Below are 18,663 nucleotides of genomic sequence, written 5' to 3'. Positions count from 1 at the left end.
AAAAAATTGCTTAAAAATTAAGATGTGGTTTATAGTCTATAGCGTTCCATAGTCCGTAAAATACAGTATTAGGTTTCCAGCTACCCCCTCCTTTTTAGTGTAGCTACATGAACTCAGGAATGGCCAAAGGGAGGGTGGGAAGAAGGGGAGGTGGGGGCAGTCCATAACTCAGGCAGTATTTAAGGAATAGGATATGGGATTAGCTTTTAGCTAGGCATAGGGACAGCCTTGGAGGAGCCAGCCATGAAAAAAACTCTTCCATTTGGTGTGCAAGATATATGAGACAGATGAAATGCCCTCAGCCTTCAAGAAGAATATATCAGCCCAATTCCAAAGATCACTGATGCTGACAGGTGTGAATATTACCCAATTATTGGTTTAATAAGTCATACTTGCAAAATACTAACAAGAATTCTTTACAGAAGAATGGAAAAACTAGTAGACACCAACTTTGGGGAAGATCAGTTTGGATCCTGGAGAAATGTGAGCACACATGAGGCAAGACTGACACTACAACTTACCTTAGAACATAGATTCAGGAAAGGCAAACCTACATTTATAGCATTTGTAGACTTAGAGACAGCTTTTGACATTGTTGACTGGAATACTCTCTTTGAAATTCTGGAGGTTGCATGGGTAAAATACAGGAAGTGAAAGGCTATTTACAACTTTTACAGAAAACAAACAGCAGTTACTGGAGTCGAGGGTTATGAAAGGGAAGCAGTGGTTAAGATGGGAGTGAGACAGGGCTGTAGCCTATCACCAATGTTATTCGATCTGTACATTGAGCAAGTAGTAAAGAGAACCAAAGAAAACTTTGGGGAAGGAATTAAAGTTCGGAGAGAAGAAATAAAAACTTTGAGGTTTATTGATGACATTGTAATTCTGTCAGATACAGACAGCAAAGGACTTTTAAGAGTAGTTAAACTGAATCGACAGTACCTTGAAAGGTAAGATGAAAAGTAAGACGGAAATCAATAAATCAAAACAAAGATAATGGAATGTAGTCAAATTAAACCTGGTGAAGCTGAGGGAATTAAATTAGGAAAGAGGGCGCTTAAAGTAGCAGATGAGTTTTGCTATTAGAATAGTAAAATAACAAATGATGGCTAGAGCAGAGAGAATATAAAATATAGACTAGCAATAGCAAGAAAAACATTTCTGAAGAAGAGAAACCTGTTAACACCAAATATAGATTTAAGTATCAGGGAATCTTTTCTGAAAGTATTTGTGTGGAGCTTTTGAAATGAGGTGCTACAGAAGAATGCTGAAGATTAGATGGGTAGATCATACAACTAATGAGGAAATACTGAATAGATTTGGGAAGCAAAGAAATTTGTCTGATACATAAAGGGATCACCAGTTTAGTATTGGAGGGATGTGTGGAGGGTAAAAACTGCTGAGGTAGACCAGGAGATGAGTGTTGTATGAAGATTCAGAAGGATGTAAGTTGCAGAAGTTATTTGGAGAGGAACAGTATTGCACAGGATAGAGCAGCATGGAGAGCTGCATCAAACCAGTCTTTAGACTGAAGACCACAACAATAACAACAGGGATACTTTTCTGAACTAATGCTGATAGCAGGAGCAGGGGTCCAGTCATCAAAGACAGGACAACATGTGAAAGAAGCCATGTCATATACCAATTTTTGCACAGCATTTTATGTGGGCACGACTACCAACTGTCTGTCAGAAAGAATGGCTGCCACCAAACTGTGGCCGACAGTAGAGTTGACCATCCAGGGGCAGAACACACTACTAAGCCACTTCAATAGGTGCTTCCAGATCATTTCCACTAGCACCATCTTTTCTATACCAAGGAGTTATGCTTGCAACATATTTGGCATTCCTGTAATCCTCCTGTCCTCAATCTCTGCTAACTCCCTGTACCCACCCCTCTCCTTCCTCTCGAGTCGCGTCCTTTAATCCACTCACGCACATCAATGTTATCATGTATTGCACAAACTTCCTGGTTCTGGTGCCCACATGTTGCATTCCTATTCTGTGTCCCTGCTGCTGACTTATGAGCTGTCAGTCACTCTTCCCCAACCCTCCCTCCTGCTCCTCACATCTTTTCTCCTCTCACCCACCACACCTGACAAACCCCTCATCCCAGGAGGAGGAGGAGGAGTCGTGCGTACATGTACTTTAGCTCATAAAAGGATACAGCCAAAAGCTAGAGAAGTTTTGATTCTTTTTTGTGTGCACCTTTCGATGACCGAGAACTTCTATTATTCAATGTGGTGCTTCCTCTACTCCTAATTTATATACACCCAAATTATATACAGTCTGCCAGAACTTTACATACCATATTTTCAAAGATGACTATTGTTCAGCTAAAATGGCATCCAGAAAATAATTCTTTGAAATATTCAATTCTCTGATGAACGCAGTTTCATTGCTTTTTTAAAAAACTTGGTGCTTCACACTGTCACCCAAGTTTCACTGACTTTATCAGCTCCGAAAAATGTTCAATGAATTAGATATTTGCCTTTTTCCTTTATTTTTTTCTGTTGTTCACATTTGTGTGTTCAGAAAATGTAAGTACCTGATTAAAAGATCTGTGCTCTATTTCATATCTAGTAGGCAATGTACGTACAACAGAGTAGTTGCTTATTTCTCTGAACACAACATACTGACAAATTTGGAGTTTAGTTTTTTGGAACAACTCTTCAATTAATCACAAAATGTATTTGTTCTTGCATGAGAAGTTGAAGGCATAGAAAAACAAAAGTGTAACCACAGGGTGCGTTTTCTAATTTAACAAAAGCTTTTTATCATGTAAATTACAGTACATCATCAGGAACACAGTACTATACGTATAGCCTGGACACGAAGAACTACATCTCCAAAATATTTGAACAGAACACTGTGTGGATGTTGTAATGGGACACTATTTTGTAACATGTGAAAATTACGGTACAATCAAAATTCATATTATTAGTTGCACAGTCTAATGTAAATTATAAAATTTATTTCTGGACGAATTTACAAAATAATGATATATTTTAGGGAAGATTCTTCTTTTGTCAAGAAAGTTAGTAAACTCTTTGGAATATTGTGAGTACTGCAGAATGTAGGTAGTAGTGGGCATGCCTCTGATGGAGAAAAACATTTTTTTTTATGATCAACACTAACAATGTAATTTGGAATATTAAGCGGAAATTGTAAAGATGGTGTGATATCGAAAAATGTGACAAAGAATAAAATTCAAGAATAATACATGCAAATCATCAGTTATTTAGTTATCAAGAACCCACAAAGTTAAATCAAAATTTCAGCCCCAAGTATGTACCCCTAGATGCAAAAATGGGAGCCGACAACAAGAGAAAATGAAGATAAGTAAAATGTTTCTTTTATATATCTTATGCCTCATGAAACTTTCAAAACTTGTGTAGAGACAGAGAATCTGAATCGTGATGTATGGAAGGGTAAGATTACAATGTGTACGCTACAGATGTACATGAATTACCTGTTTGAGTCAGGCTCAATGAAACTGCAACGCGGGCTCTTGACGGGCACTGGTATCTTGCTTTTTACTCCAGGGACATATGGTGTCTGTGCCTGCACTGGTACGGTTTTCCTGGAACGATCCTCTGTTGATTTCATCTCAACAGTAGATGCTGAGCACACAGAGTGTCTTCGTTCCTATAAAAATAAATCAAAAGATACAGGCCAATGAAGGTAGATAATACAAATCGTTGATGCACTGAAATTTTTCTTGTCTATGTATTTACATTCTGAAGAGAGAGGAAGAATAGAAATTCTTGACACTGGGGGAAACAAATAATTTTACAAGTTCCACATAAAATAAGTCATACACAGTCCCATAACTCTCATATAATTTTGTATTTGTATATATATATATAATAGAGGGAAACATTCCACGTGGGAAAAATTATATATAAAAACAAAGATGAGGTGACTTACCGAATGAAAGCGCTGGCAGGTCGATACACACACAAACAAACACAAACATACACACAAAATTCAAGCTTTCGCAACAAACTGTTGCCTCATCAGGAAAGAGGGAAGGAGAGGGGAAGACGAAAGGAAGTGGGTTTTAAGGGAGAGGGTAAGGAGTCATTCCAATCCCGGGAGTGGAAAGACTTACCTTAGGGGGAAAAAAGGACAGGTATACACTCGCACACACGCACATATCCATCCACACATACAGACACAAGCAATATGTTTGCTTGTGTCTGTATGTGTTATATTCAGATGGTTTTTATAGCACAGATTGTGCAGAGTACAATTTATTCTCAAGACCTAAAAAGGTCTTTGATTGTGAAAAATAAATTATGGCTCAGTTTGAGGTAAGCTATTCACTTTCGCATTTAATGTGGGAAAATTCAGAGATGACTATACACACACACACACACACACACACACACACACACACACACACACTCTCTCTCTCTCTCTCTCTCTCTCTCTCTCTCTCTCTCTCTCTATTTGCGAAGTAAGCTTTTACAGTGTCAGATGAAAAACTGATTACTTTTCTTCCAGGAATTCTTATCGCACATCTGTTTGTAAACTTAGCACAAAGGAGACTTATAAATGAGTTTCAACCTAACTCACCAGTTTGTCTTGGGTTTCTCCATTAGTAATTGGAACAACATTAGGGGGCACGGCACCCGGCACAGGAGACAGATGTTCACCATTTGCAGCTTGAACGTTTTCGTCGGCAGCGTCAAAGTACACAGAAGGATCCTCCTGGCCAACGCCGGGACTTGCTGGGCTGCCGTCCCCACCGACAGCAGCACTGCCATTAGTCGTGGGGGAAGGTTTTCTCGTCAGAGGTTGCAGATGTGTGTTGGCTCGAGAATTTGCCGTTTCCACAACTGCTGAGCCTCCAGCTTTGTCCACAACTCTGATCTCCAGCCGCCCGGCCACTGCCTCCATCTCTCCTTCCTCCTCTTCCTCTTCTACCTCCTCTTCTTCTACCTCTTCACTGCCCGCAATTCCATTTGCCTCCACCACAACACCTTTTGGCTGCACCATAGCTTGTGCTAATTTTTCTTCACTATTTCCCTTCTGACACTGTTGTCTATACTGAATGTCACTTGAAGGTGGTGGTGGTTGCTGCTGCTTTGTTGGTGGTTGTTCCAACTTTAGAGGAGGACTCCTCTCTTTTGTTCCAAACGGACTGAGTTTTATTGTCTGTAACGATAAACAATACAGAATGTAAGAAACAATGATGTACAACAAGTGCAATTATTATAGGAAAGACAGAAATTTAAAGCTGTAAATAAAGAGAAGAGGGTTATGTTTCTCAGCTATACAATACATATTTTGAAACTATCAAACACTAAGTACATAGTATCTTATACTTTGATGCTGCGTATTATAAATTTGTTGCATTTATAGTTGCTTCATCTCACCAATTAATGTGATTAATGAAACACACAAATTCTGTAATCTCTTTCAATTGGATTAACAGCCTATGATTCAGCTTACAGTCTGCAAAATAACCAATGGAAAGAGCATCAGATTACACAGTATGAGCCTTCATTTTTGTTGCCTTTGCTTGACATCTTATCAGATTCTGATATAAATAATCAACAACATAATAAGAGATGTACTCTAATGAATATTTACATTCATTCTCAAAACAAGCTCCTAGTGAAATAAATTGCGATAGCAAATAATACTAATAATAATAATAATAATAATAATAACAATAATATTCTATAAATAAGTGATTATGAACTAATACAATGGAGCAAGCTAAATAAGAATGAATATTAGCCAGAATAAAGACAATAAAAATGCATGATGCTATTTTTGGTAGTATATCTATATCTATTTTTAATAAAGCTGCACATAAAGGGATTTCATATTATATGAAACATTTTGTATGCTAGAGTAATGCAACTGATGCAATAAAATTATCAGAAAAAAGGTTCCCTGCTATCAGTGTTGTACTTATAATTTAGATAGCTATAAAACAAGGCACTGGGGACTCCGGAATAAACATCAAATTAAAACAACTTTTCAACTTTTTGAAGATTACAATTTTCTTGTCCTGTACATTACCGTCCTGTACATTACCTCATTTGCCACTTTCAATGTGTCTGCAACTACTTTCCCCTTATACGTCAAGTGATGTTTCATCAGATAAGTTGCAATTCATCTCCCATGGCACAACTGAAACTATGGCTAGAGTATGTCAGTCATTAATTTTAAGGTGGTTTGAGACAGTGCCTCTCTTACATTCCTGTTCTATGAACAAAGTACTTATTCTAACAGATATATGATAACAAATTATCTCTGTAATAATACTGTATAGCACATAACTATGGTTTCAGTTGTGCTTCTTGGCTTCTGATATGGTTACCACCTTAGACTCCGCTTTGGAAAAAATCAAAGTGTGGCAATTGAGAGGACATCACAAAAAATATTACTACGCATCATGGTAAAATATTCCTTTGTCATATTGTTGGAACAGCAATGGCAGGTTCTCCATCAGTTTTCAGTAACAATCGCACAACCAGCAACAAGTACTGGAACATGAAGAATATGCCTTGAAAAATGGGCTTATTGCACTTTTCGAGGATTGAGCTTGTTCTGTGAATTACAATAAAAGAAAACTGATGAAAGAGTGAATCCAGAGAAAGAGAACATCATCAAAAGGGATACAAATGAGACATTCTGACAACACTGGAGACAACAGAGAGATGTAAGAGATAATGCATAGTATTGCATGGAAAATGTGAAAATAGCCAAATTAGCAACTTTTGCACTTGCAACAGACTTGGATGCTGCATACAGATTCAGTATAGGAAAAACTTCACAGATGACTGAAAACATATTATTGTTTCAGTTAGGTTTCCACATACCTAGGATAAATTTACAACTGTTTATAAGTGATTCCAGTTACCATATAATGTACCCCCAATGAAACCAGTGATCTGCAAGGAATGGGCACAATTAAAAGGAGCAGAAGCACCTTTGGATTCTGCTAGAGTTCAATGCACATGAATTCTGAGTTGTGGTCAATGAGATTTAATACACATTCTTATGATGAAAGTGTGCCTTGCAATATCCTGGAGAAGATTAATAGGCTCTTAGCTGTGTATCCAGCACATGCCACTATCAAATGATTACAGAAGTCAGGTAAGAGCCATTATTTATTTCCTCCTGTCGGTCTCTCTTTTTTTTCTTTTTTCGCTATTCTTCTGACTACTTCTATGTGGCCCTCCACCATTTAATCTCCTGTGCTAATGTCATCATTTAACAGTAGCACTTAACACTCAACACCTTCAGTTGTTGTTGTGTATATTCCAGTTCCTATCTTGTCTTACAATTTTTGCTCAGTACAGCTCCCTCTGATTCCAAAGAGCATTTTAACACACATCCTATCATTCAGTCCCATCAGCTAGTTAGTATTTTCCAAATATACCTTTCCTCACTGATTCTGCAAAGAACCTCTTCATATGTTGATTTTATCAGTGGACTTAATTTTCAGCAGTCTTCTGCAACACCAACTCTCATACACTTCTCCCCCCTCTTTTCCACTTTTCCTGCAGTCCATAATTAACTACCATGCAATGTTGTGCTCCAGACATACAGGGGGTGAACATAAAATTGAAAACACCAAAAACGCAGCACATTTCTATACCTAATAAGATGTAGGAATCCTGTTGCATTCAAAACAGCTTTCAGTGATCTCAGAATGGATAAATATAGAAACTGTGTGGTTTTCAAGGGAATTTTATATCATTCCTCCTGCAGTATAGTTGCAAATTTATGTACTGATGATGGAAGTGGATAGGGATCATGCAACCCACTCTCCACAGTAGGCCACAAAGGCTCAATAATACTGAGATTTAACAGGTTTGGTGGCGAGGATAGATATAACAATTCATTCTCATGCTTACAAAACTAGTCCCAGATGATGCAAGCTGTGTCAACAGGTGTCCGGTTGTCTCGCAACAAAGCATCGCCACAGGGTAATCAACATTGCACTGTGGGATGGACCTGATCAGCAAAAATGGTTAAGGAATCACTGGCAGTAATGCTCCCTAGAGAATAGCCTTAGCACCCACAGAATATCACAATACGGTTGCCCAAATCATCACCAATCTCCCACCACGTTTCAATCTCGGAATGTAAACTCAGCCAGAAGTTGGAAACAGTACGAAACAAGACTCATCCGACTAAATAACATTCTTCAATTTTCTCATGGTCCACCTTTTATGACTTAGGCATCATGTTTTTCCTTTACAGACATCAGACTCACTGATGAGTGATTTTAGAATACCAGCTCAGCCTGTATTTCCTCCTTATGGAGCTCCCTTTGTGTTTTTTTAAAGCAGATGGGTACGTGACTAACATTCAGCTCTGCCACAATTTTTGCAGCTGTCCTCCTCAATGACCATCTGTCACAATTACTCAGCACACAATTTCATCTGTGTTATGACTTAGTGGATGATGTTTTTTGCTTTCCCTGTATGCTGTATAGATCATCGCCTCTTGAAACACTAAAAACTTTGGCTGTCTCGGTTAAAGAAGCACCCACCTTAGAGCACCAACTATTTGTCCATGTTCAAATTCACTTAGCTCTGTCATAATGTAATCACAACTACATAGAACATTGTCCTGACCACAAGTGACACTTTCAACACATTGAGGACACTGCGTATGTGTCATTCGTGGTCAAATACAACGTCACAACCTGCCTGACTGGCTACCATCTGCACTTATGTTCAGGCATGTATTTATCATTGTGTTTCCATTTTTTTGTCCAACCTCTGTAAATTCTCAAAAGTCCCTACCTGATGTTAATGCCTATGTTTGACACAAGTACACTTTTTTATGTGGAAAACTCTCCCTGCCTCTGCTAGCCTTATCAAATGGCATCATGCTGATTTGCAGACAGGCACAACGGAAAGACTGTTACACACAAAGTTTTCAGCCAAAGCCTTCTTCAGAAAATAAAGCTAAACACACAAACATCCACAAAAGTAGTCACACCTGCAGTCAAGCTGGAGTGGCCGGAGATAGTGATCACGTGTGAATGTGTGTGTATTTACCTCTCTTTTCTGAAGAAGGCTTCAGTTGAAAGCTCACTGTGTAACAGTCTTTTTGTTGCACCAGTCTGCAACTCAAAGTGACATATTTATGGTGAGTATTGATCTATCCTTTCCACAATTGTTCAAATGAATCTTTGATGTGTCCATCTGTCTGGGTGGGGAAATTATCTTATTTATGCTAGCATGTTTCCTTCCAGTCTGATCAAAGGATACATCAAAACTATAATACAGCTGCTCAAGATATTACAAAACTATACCCATATCCCCACTGGCTTGTAGTACACATATCATGCACCTCCAAATCCTTTTAAAAATAGGTATACACATTAGTTTGGACTATAGCTACTCTACAGTTAAGAAATTGTTTGTGCCATTCTTGTCACACGCTTTTGTTGACACTAAATCTTTAGACACTTATTAATTTTGGCAGTCACTTTTATTAGATTAACAATACACTATTATGATGTTTATCAGTAAGTTTAGTCAATTCTTCACTATTGTGTTTAGCGTAGAAAGTTTCCCATGAACTCTGTATGCTTGTGTCACAAGTTCAGTACAGTAGCTCTGGATACACACAGTCAATCTGCATCTGTTGTTTACAATTCACAAACTGCGTGGCAACAACAACTTGCTCTTACTGGAGGTCTGAAGGTATAACATTATAGTTATTAAATGTAATTCGAAAATGATCACAGATGTAATGATGATACAGAATACTTCCACAAATATTATGCAGGTGGAACACATGAGACAATGTAAATGTGTTACAGATATGTCAAAACAAGATCCAGAAAAGAGGTGTTTATACCATGGTGTTTGTATTTCTTTTTTCCAACTCTTGCAATTTGGGAGCCCTATTCATGTAAAGGAGACCTCACAGCATCCAAATGAATCTGAAAATATTTTGTTTCTTATGTTCCTTACTTTCCACTACTGATGAAGTTAAAACTGAATCTTTCATTTTAATTTTCATACAAGCTCTCTGTTTATTTATCTCACGTATATGATCTCTGTTTATTTATAAACTGCAGTGCACATATTCCTAGCACATAGAATCATGCACAATATTCATTCCTTGTAACAACACCAGACTTTGCAACAGCACATTTTACATGTTTGAACAATGGACACCCTAAAGCACAACACGGGAAGGCACGCTGGAATAAGGCAGTGTAATGGGAAACATGCATTGTGTGGACGAAGTTGCAGGCAGCACAACAGAAGCCCCCCACACGCACCGGCAGACTTGGCCTTCGGGCACGATCTCTTTCAGCATCGGCCAATTCTTTGTCTTCCTGAGTCAAGCGCACAGCCACATTGCGCATCACGTCCACTTCATACACCAAATCATCAAAGGCAGCTTGCTGCAGCAAAGGTGGCTCCAGTTCAGGTCTGTCAGGTGAGAACAAGATTGTGTTACTTAAAGTTGTAGATATGACTATAAAATAAATTATAGCAGTATGAAAACTGATAAATTGTTCCAAAACAGTATTAAACTCATTGCGTGTACTAAGAAATGATGAGAAATAGGGAGGAGAGTAGGAGAAAGGCGGAAGGAGGAACAATGAGGAGAGAAAAGCACAGAGGGGGATGAAAAGGTAAACTGGTGGTAAGAGCAAAGGAAAAGATCAAAGTGGAGGTGGAAGGGGTAAACCATTACTGGGGGGCGAAGAATAGGTCATATGAGAAGGAGAGAGAATTAGGTCAAAGAGTGGGAAGAGGGGGGAAAGGGTTAGGTAAGAGGGAGGTAAAGAAGGAAAGAATCAAAGAGGGAAAGAGGATCAGAGATGGAAAGAGGGAGAGGGAAAGGGAAAGAGGATCAGAGATGGAAAGAGGGAGAGGGAAAGGGAAAGAGGATCAGAGATGGAAAGAGGGAGAGGGACACATAGGAGGAACAGTTGGGAAAGGGAGACGGTGGGGGGGGGGAGACGGTGGGGGGGAGGGAGACGGTGGAGGGGGAGGGAGACGGTGGGAGGGGGAGGGAGACGGTGGGAGGGGGAGGGAGACGGTGGGAGGGGGAGGGAGACGGTGGGAGGGGGAGGGAGACGGTGGGAGGGGGAGGGAGACGGGAGGAGGGGGAGGGAGACGGGAGGAGGGGGAGGGAGACGGTGTGGGGGGGAGGGAGACGGTGTGGGGGGAGGGAGACGGTGTGGGGGGGGAGGGAGACGGTGTGGGGGGGGAGGGAGACGGTGTGGGGGGGAGGGAGACGGTGTGGGGGGGAGGGAGACGGTGGGGGGGGGTGGAGGGAGACGGTGTGGGGGGTGGGTGGGTGGAGGGGGGGGGGTGGGGGGGGGAGGGAGGGAGACGGTGTGGGGGGGAGGGAGGGAGACGGTGTGGGGGGGAGGGAGGGAGACGGTGTGGGGGGGAGGGAGACGGTGTGGGGGGGGAGGGAGACAGTGTGGGGGGGGAGACAGGGGGAGGGAGGTGAGGAGATAAAAGCGGAAGGGTAGAGACAGGGAGTGAAACTGAGTACAGCATTGTTGTACGGCACAACACAGCAGAGATTCATTCAATCATTATTGAAGATAATTACTGTTATTAAACAGGCCACAGCGAAAATGGAAAAAAGTAATACTTTCTGCATTAGTGCTATCGATACATGATATCATAAGTAGTCTTATCAACGAAAGAAAGCATAGTATTCTCTATTCCTGGCAAAACTAAGGAAGATGTAACATATTTAAAAGACCAACAGATACATTAGCCACAATTTTATTTTAAAATTAACCATGCCCAGGTGTATACATCAAGTTAGTGTAACACAAACATATTTTGGTACTTAAGAGAGATTCTACTTTTGTTGTACAATACTAAAGAAAAGTGTTACCATGTATAAAAGGTATTGCACAAACTAAGAAAGTCATCTGCAAAACTGAGGTGATAATATATTTATATAAAGTGAAACATCACCCAGAAAAGCACAATAATTTCATAATATTCGTCATATTTATGTCGCAGTAAATCACTTTCTTTGCATGATAAAGAATTTCAGTTCTAGAAAATTGTGCATTTCCAAATATTCAGAAATAGTGAATGCTGAGGGAATTGGATTAGGAAATGACACACTCAAAGTAGTAACGGAGTTTTGCTGTTTGGGAAGCAAAATAACTGATGATGGTCGAAGTAGAGAGGATATAAAATGTAGACTGGCAATGGCAAGGAAAGCGTTTCTGAAGAAGAGAAATTTGTTAACATCGAGTATAGATTTAAGTGTCAGGAAGTCGTTTCTGAAAGTATTTGTATGGAGTGTAGCCATGTATGGAAGTGAAACATGGACAATAAATAGTTTGGACAAGAAGAGAATAGAAGCTTTCGAAATGTGGTGCTACAGAAGAATGCTGAATATTAGATGGGTTGATCACATAACTAATGAGGAGGTATTGAATAGAATTGGCGAGAAGAGGAGTTTGTGGCACACCTTGACTAGAAGAAGGGATAGGTTGGTAGGACATGTTCTGAGGCATCAAGGGATCACCAATTTAGTACTGGAGGGCAGTGTGGAAGGTAAAAATTGTGAAGGGAAATCAAGAGATGAATACACTAAGCAGGTTCAGAAGGATGTAGGCTGCAGTAGGTACTGGGAGATGAAGAAGCTTGCACAGGATAGAGTAGCATGGAGAGCTGCATCAAACCAGTCTCAAGACTGAAGACCACAACAACAACAACAACAACAACAGTAAACATAACAAATGACGACAAATATTTGTGTGATAATTTACATATGCTTTCAGACCAAATTCAGCTTCTGTCAAAATAGGTTGCTTTTTGGTACCTACTAAGCAAATATTCTCAAAGGTGGACGTTTCCTAAAAGTTGGTCCTGCTTTTAAAGAAGCACAAAACTGTTGACTGTTGTCTGACAGTACGTATTGTTTATTTCTACCCCACTTGTGACAGAAATAAATTGAACCTAATGGCTAAAAATAGGACTGTTTCAGGATATTAACACTGAAAATGATATCAGTGACCATGAGGTGGTTGAAGCATCAATGATTACCAAAGTACAATGGGAAACTATAAAAAGTTGAAGAGCTACTTTTTTGTTGAACTAGATAAAGAGGCAGTAGTATCATATGCTGATGAGGAACTTTGAACATTTTGCTTTGGGCAGGAGCATGTACAGGAACTGTGGCTGAAGTTCATAACAAGACTCTGTATCGAGAGTCATTTATCATGAAATCTTATAACTATTTTGTTGTCCTCCACAAAACTAACATAAGCTGATCCTGCACACTTCCCGCATCTCATATTCTGCGTACGCTCTTGCACAGTTCTGTGCCTCTAATCAGTTATACAGTATCATTTACCAGATCTGCGGACAGTTAACTGCCATCGTAAATCTCCTCATCGGTGTCGCAGTTTTCACAAACATTAGTGCAGGTTCATTTTATAGCCAATTATCATACAGGACTGGATACTTATTTAAAGAAATGTAGACTAAATTCTACTTTGATTCACAAATTTCAGATTTCCTTTTCTACTAAGCTATACAACGATTTGACATGTAAATGAAGCAAACATGTGAGAATGCACACAGAGTATTGAGATGGTATTAGACGTAATTCAGTTTTATAGACAGAAACCAATGTCAGCACAGCAAACACATAAATATTGCATACAAAAGTTAACAAAACATGTTCATGCATCACGTGTAGGCAATAACCATTGAAGAACATAATTTTCTTGAACAGGAAACTTGACTCTCATACAGTGTCCCATTTTACAAGGGTCATTTTTAAGGTAAGAACTGATGGCACATCATGTCCACGCATCCTGACATGTGACATATGTTCCCAGTCGGCCACTCTTGGCCAGTCTCTCACTACACCATCATTAAGTTTCACATCTCTGCATGAGTTTGTTGAATGGTTATACTGCTGCATTTGTCACCATGTTAATCAATAATCCCACTGACTGTGCAGTGTGCTCTGTTATACGGTCCTTACATGCAGCTCTACTGTATGATTAAATGATGATGGCGTCCTCTTGGGTAAAATATTCCGGAGGTAAAATAGTCCCCCATTCGGATCTCCGGGCGGGGACTACTCAAGAGGACGTCGTTATCAGGAGAAAGAAAACTGGCGTTCTATGGATCGGAGCGTGGAATGTCAGATCCCTTAATCGGGCAGGTAGGTTAGAAAATTTAAAAATGGAAATGGATAGGTTAAAGTTAGATATAGTGGGAATTAGTGAAGTTCGGTGGCAGGAGGAACAAGACTTTTGGTCAGGTGATTACAGGGTTATAAATACAAAATCAAATAGGGGTAATGCAGGAGTAGGTTTAATAATGAATAAAAAAATAGGAGTGCGGGTTAGCTACTACAAACAGCATAGTGAACGCATTATTGTGGCCAAGATAGATACAAAGCCCATGCCTACTACAGTAGTACAAGTTTATATGCCAACTAGCTCTGCAGATGATGAAGAAATAGATGAAATGTATGACGAAATAAAAGAAATTATTCAGGTAGTGAAGGGAGACGAAAATTTAATAGTTATGGGTGACTGGAATTCGTCAGTAGGAAAAGGGAGAGAAGGAAACATAGTAGGTGAATATGGATTGGGGGAAAGGAATGAAAGAGGAAGCCGCCTTGTAGAATTTTGCACAGAGCATAACCTAATCATAGCTAACACTTGGTTCAAGAATCATAAAAGAAGGTTGTATACCTGGAAGAATCCTGGAGATACTAAAAGGTATCAGATAGATTATATAATGGTAAGACAGAGATTTAGGAACCAGGTTTTAAATTGTAAGACATTTCCTGGGGCAGATGTGGATTCTGACCACAATCTATTGGTTATGAACTGCAGATTGAAACTGAAGAAACTGCAAAAAGGTGGGAAGTTAAGCAGATGGTACCTGGATAAACTGAAAGAACCAGAGGTTGTAGAGAGTTTGAGGGAGAGCATAAGGGAACAATTGACAGGAATGGGGGAAAGAAATACAGTAGAAGAAGAATGGGCAGCTCTGAGGGATGAAGTAGTGAAGGCAGCAGACGATCAAGTAGGTAAAAAGACGAGGGCTAATAGATATCCTTGGGTAACAGAAGAAATATTGAATTTAATTGATGAAAGGAGAAAATATAAAAATGCAGTAAATGAAGCAGGCAAAAAGGAATACAAACGTCTCAAAAATGAGATCGACAGGAAGTGCAAAATGGCTAAGCAGGGATGGCTAGAGGACAAATGTAAGGATGTAGAGGCTTGTCTCACTAGGGGTAAGATAGATACTGCCTACAGGAAAATTAAAGAGACCTTTGGAAAGAAGAGAACCACTTGTATGAATATCAAGAGCTCAGATGGCAACCCAGTTCTAAGCAAAGAAGGGAAGGCAGAAAGGTGCAAGGAGTATATAGAGGGTTTATACAAGGGCGATGTACTTGAGGACAATATTATGGAAATGGAAGAGGATGTAGATGAAGACGAAATGGGAGATAAGATACTGCGTGAAGAGTTTGACAGAGCACTGAAAGACCTGAGTCGAAACAAGGCCCCGGGAGTAGACAACATTCCATTAGAACTACTGATGGCCTCGGGAGAGCCAGTCCTGACAAAACTCTACCATCTGGTGAGCACGATGTATGAGACTGGCGAAATACCCTCAGACTTCAAGAAGAATATAATAATTCCAATCCCAAAGAAAGCAGGTGTTGACAGATGTGAAAATTACCGAACTATCAGTTTAATAAGTCACAGCTGCAAAATACTAACGCGAATTCTTTACAGACGAATGGAAAAACTGGTAGAAGCCGACCTCGGGGAAGATCAGTTTGGATTCCGTAGAAATGTTGGAACACGTGTGACAATACTGACCTTACGACTTATCTTAGAAGAAAGATTAAGAAAAGGCAAACCTACGTTTCTAGCATTTGTAGACTTAGAGAAAGCTTTTGACAATGTTAACTGGAATACTCTCTTTCAAATTCTGAAGGTGGCAGGGGTAAAATACAGGGAGCGAAAGGCTATTTACAATTTGTACAGAAACCAGATGGCAGTTATAAGAGTCGAGGGGCATGAAAGGGAAGCAGTGGTTGGGAAAGGAGTGAGACAGGGTTGTAGCCTCTCCCCGATGTTATTCAATCTGTATATTGAGCAAGCAATAAAGGAAACAAAAGAAAAAATCGGAGTAGGTATTAAAATTCATGGAGAAGAAGTAAAAACTCTGAGGTTCGCCGATGACATTGTAATTCTGTCAGAGACAGCAAAGGACTTGGAAGAGCAGTTGAATGGAATGGACAGTGTCTTGAAAGGAGGATATAAGATGAACATCAACAAAAGCAAAACGAGGATAATGGAATGTAGTCAAATTAAGTCGGGTGATGCTGAGGGTATTAGATTAGGAAATGAGACACTTAAAGTAGTAAAGGATTTTTGCTATTTAGGGAGTAAAATAACCGATGATGGTCGAAGTAGAGAGGATATAAAATGTAGACTGGCAATGGCAAGGAAAGCGTTTCTCAAGAAGAGAAATTTGTTAACATCGAGTATAGATTTAAGTGTCAGGAAGTCGTTTCTGAAAGTATTTGTATGGAGTGTAGCCATGTATGGAAGTGAAACATGGACGATAAATAGTTTGGACAAGAAGAGAATAGAAGCTTTCGAAATGTGGTGCTACAGAAGAATGCTGAAGATAAGGTGGGTAGATCACGTAACTAATGAGGAGGTATTGAATAGGATAGGGGAGAAGAGAAGTTTGTGGCACAACTTGACTAGAAGAAGGGATCGGTTGGTAGGACATGTTTTGAGGCATCAAGGGATCACAAATTTAGCATTGGAGGGCAGCGTGGAGGATAAAAATCGTAGAGGGAGACCAAGAGATGAATACACTAAGCAGATTCAGAAGGATGTTGGTTGCAGTAGGTACTGGGAGATGAAGAAGCTTGTACAGCATAGAGTAGCATGGAGAGCTGCATCAAACCAGTCTCAGGACTGAAGACCACAACAACAACAACAACATGCAAAACAAATTCATCCTGCTGAAATTCACCAGCAGCTTGACGTTTACGGTGCAGGTGTAATGAATGATGGAAATGTGCATAAATGGTGTAGGCTGTTTAATGAAAGTAGGACAAATGTTCATGATGATCTGGATGTCCTACTGCCACGAATGAAGAATTGACATAAAAAGTTGATGAGGCAATTAGCCACAACAGGCACTTCATTATTGACGAGCTGCATCAGAAATTTCCACAGGTTTCAAGATCAGTATTTTATCATATTGTTACTGACAAAATTTGCTACAAAAAATGTGTGCGAGCTGGGTACCGAAAATGTTGACAGAAGATCACAAAACAAAGCAAATGGTGCATTCATGTCAGTTTTAGAGTGCTACCACAAGGATGGTGACGAGTTCCTAAGTCGCACCGTGACCGGTGATGAAACGTGGATTGCACAATACACTCTAGAGAATGCACGTCAGTCCAGTGAGGGGCGTCATTCAAACTCGCTGATGAAACCATAAAACTTCAACAAGAACATTCAACATGGAAAATCACGGCCATGATTTTTTGGGACCGGAGAGGCATTCTTCAGGTAGACTTTTTGTCAAAAGGAATGACAATCAATGATGAGATGTACCACGAAACATTAATAAAGCTTAGGCACACAATTCAAAATTGCCGGCAGGTACTGTTCTCTAGCAGTGGCATTCTGCTTCAAATGCTCAGCCTCACATTGTGGCAAGAACAACAATGCAGCTGGATAAGTTTCATTGGGAGTTACTGGATCATCCATCACACAGCCCTGAAATAGCCCCATCAGACTTTCATCTGTTTCCAAAACTGAAGGAATTTCTTGGTGGAAAGTGCTTAGAAAATGATGACATATTGAAAGAAACTGTTACTAACTGGTTTAATAGCCAGGCAGCAGATTTCTTAGATGCTGGGATTCGAAAGCTGGTACCAAGACTTAACAAATGTTTAAAATTTTCATGGTGACTACGCTGAAAAGCAAAAAAATGTGCATGTTTGTTGTACAATTTATGTTCATAAATAAAATTTCTCCAACTCCATTACAAATCGGTTCTTACTTTAAAAATGACCCTTGTAATTACTGCTAGGAAAACAATGGTTCTTCATCACTCCCCCCATGCCCCCACCTCCTCAGATCTTAAAATTCTGTCAGCCTACTGCTAATAAGAAAGGTTATTCTCTCACCAAATCCTGTGGGCAGTCACATTGTTTCTGCTCTTGTAAAGTACCTATACATACTTCTACAAGTGTTATCCAGAGTCTTAAAAATACACTATTGGCCATTAAAATTGCTACACCAAGAAGATGACGTGCTACAGGTGCGAAATTTAACTGACAGGAAGAAGACGCTGTGATATGCAAATGATTAGCTTTTCAGAGCATTCACACAAGGTTGGCGCCGGTGGCGACACCTACAATGTGCTGACATGAGGAAAGTTTCCAACCAATTTCTCATTCACAAACAGCAGTTGATCGGCGTTGCCTGGTGAAACGTTGTTGTGATGCCTCGTGTAAGGAGGGGAAATACGTACCATCACGTTTCCAACTTTGATAAAGGTCATATTGAAGTCTATTGCAACTGCGGTTTATCGTATCGCGGCATTGCTGCTCGTGTTGGTTGAGATCCAACGACTGTTAGCAGAATATGTTCAGGAGG

General features: G+C 39.8%; 1 protein-coding gene across 5 annotated transcripts in view; it reads right to left on the bottom strand.

The window, feature by feature from the left end:
• Window positions 1–18,663, bottom strand: part of LOC124545425 (tau-tubulin kinase homolog Asator) — a 643,583-nt gene that overhangs the window by 30,686 nt on the left and 594,234 nt on the right. For 4 of the 5 annotated variants that reach the window (XM_047124343.1, XM_047124340.1, XM_047124344.1 and 1 more), the window contains 3 exons: window positions 10,276–10,429; window positions 4,581–5,162; window positions 3,472–3,647 (listed from right to left, as the gene is read on the bottom strand). In XM_047124343.1, the coding sequence (XP_046980299.1) occupies window positions 3,472–3,647; window positions 4,581–5,162; window positions 10,276–10,429 (912 nt within the window). The remainder of the gene's footprint in view (window positions 1–3,471; window positions 3,648–4,580; window positions 5,163–10,275; window positions 10,430–18,663) is intronic. The other variant, XM_047124345.1, reaches the window with a different exon arrangement.

Source organism: Schistocerca americana, chromosome 8 (genome assembly GCF_021461395.2).
Source record: "Schistocerca americana isolate TAMUIC-IGC-003095 chromosome 8, iqSchAmer2.1, whole genome shotgun sequence".
Classification (NCBI taxonomy): domain Eukaryota; kingdom Metazoa; phylum Arthropoda; class Insecta; order Orthoptera; family Acrididae; genus Schistocerca; species Schistocerca americana.
Note: the sequence above shows the minus strand (reverse complement) of the source record. Positions and strands in the feature narration are given on the sequence as shown.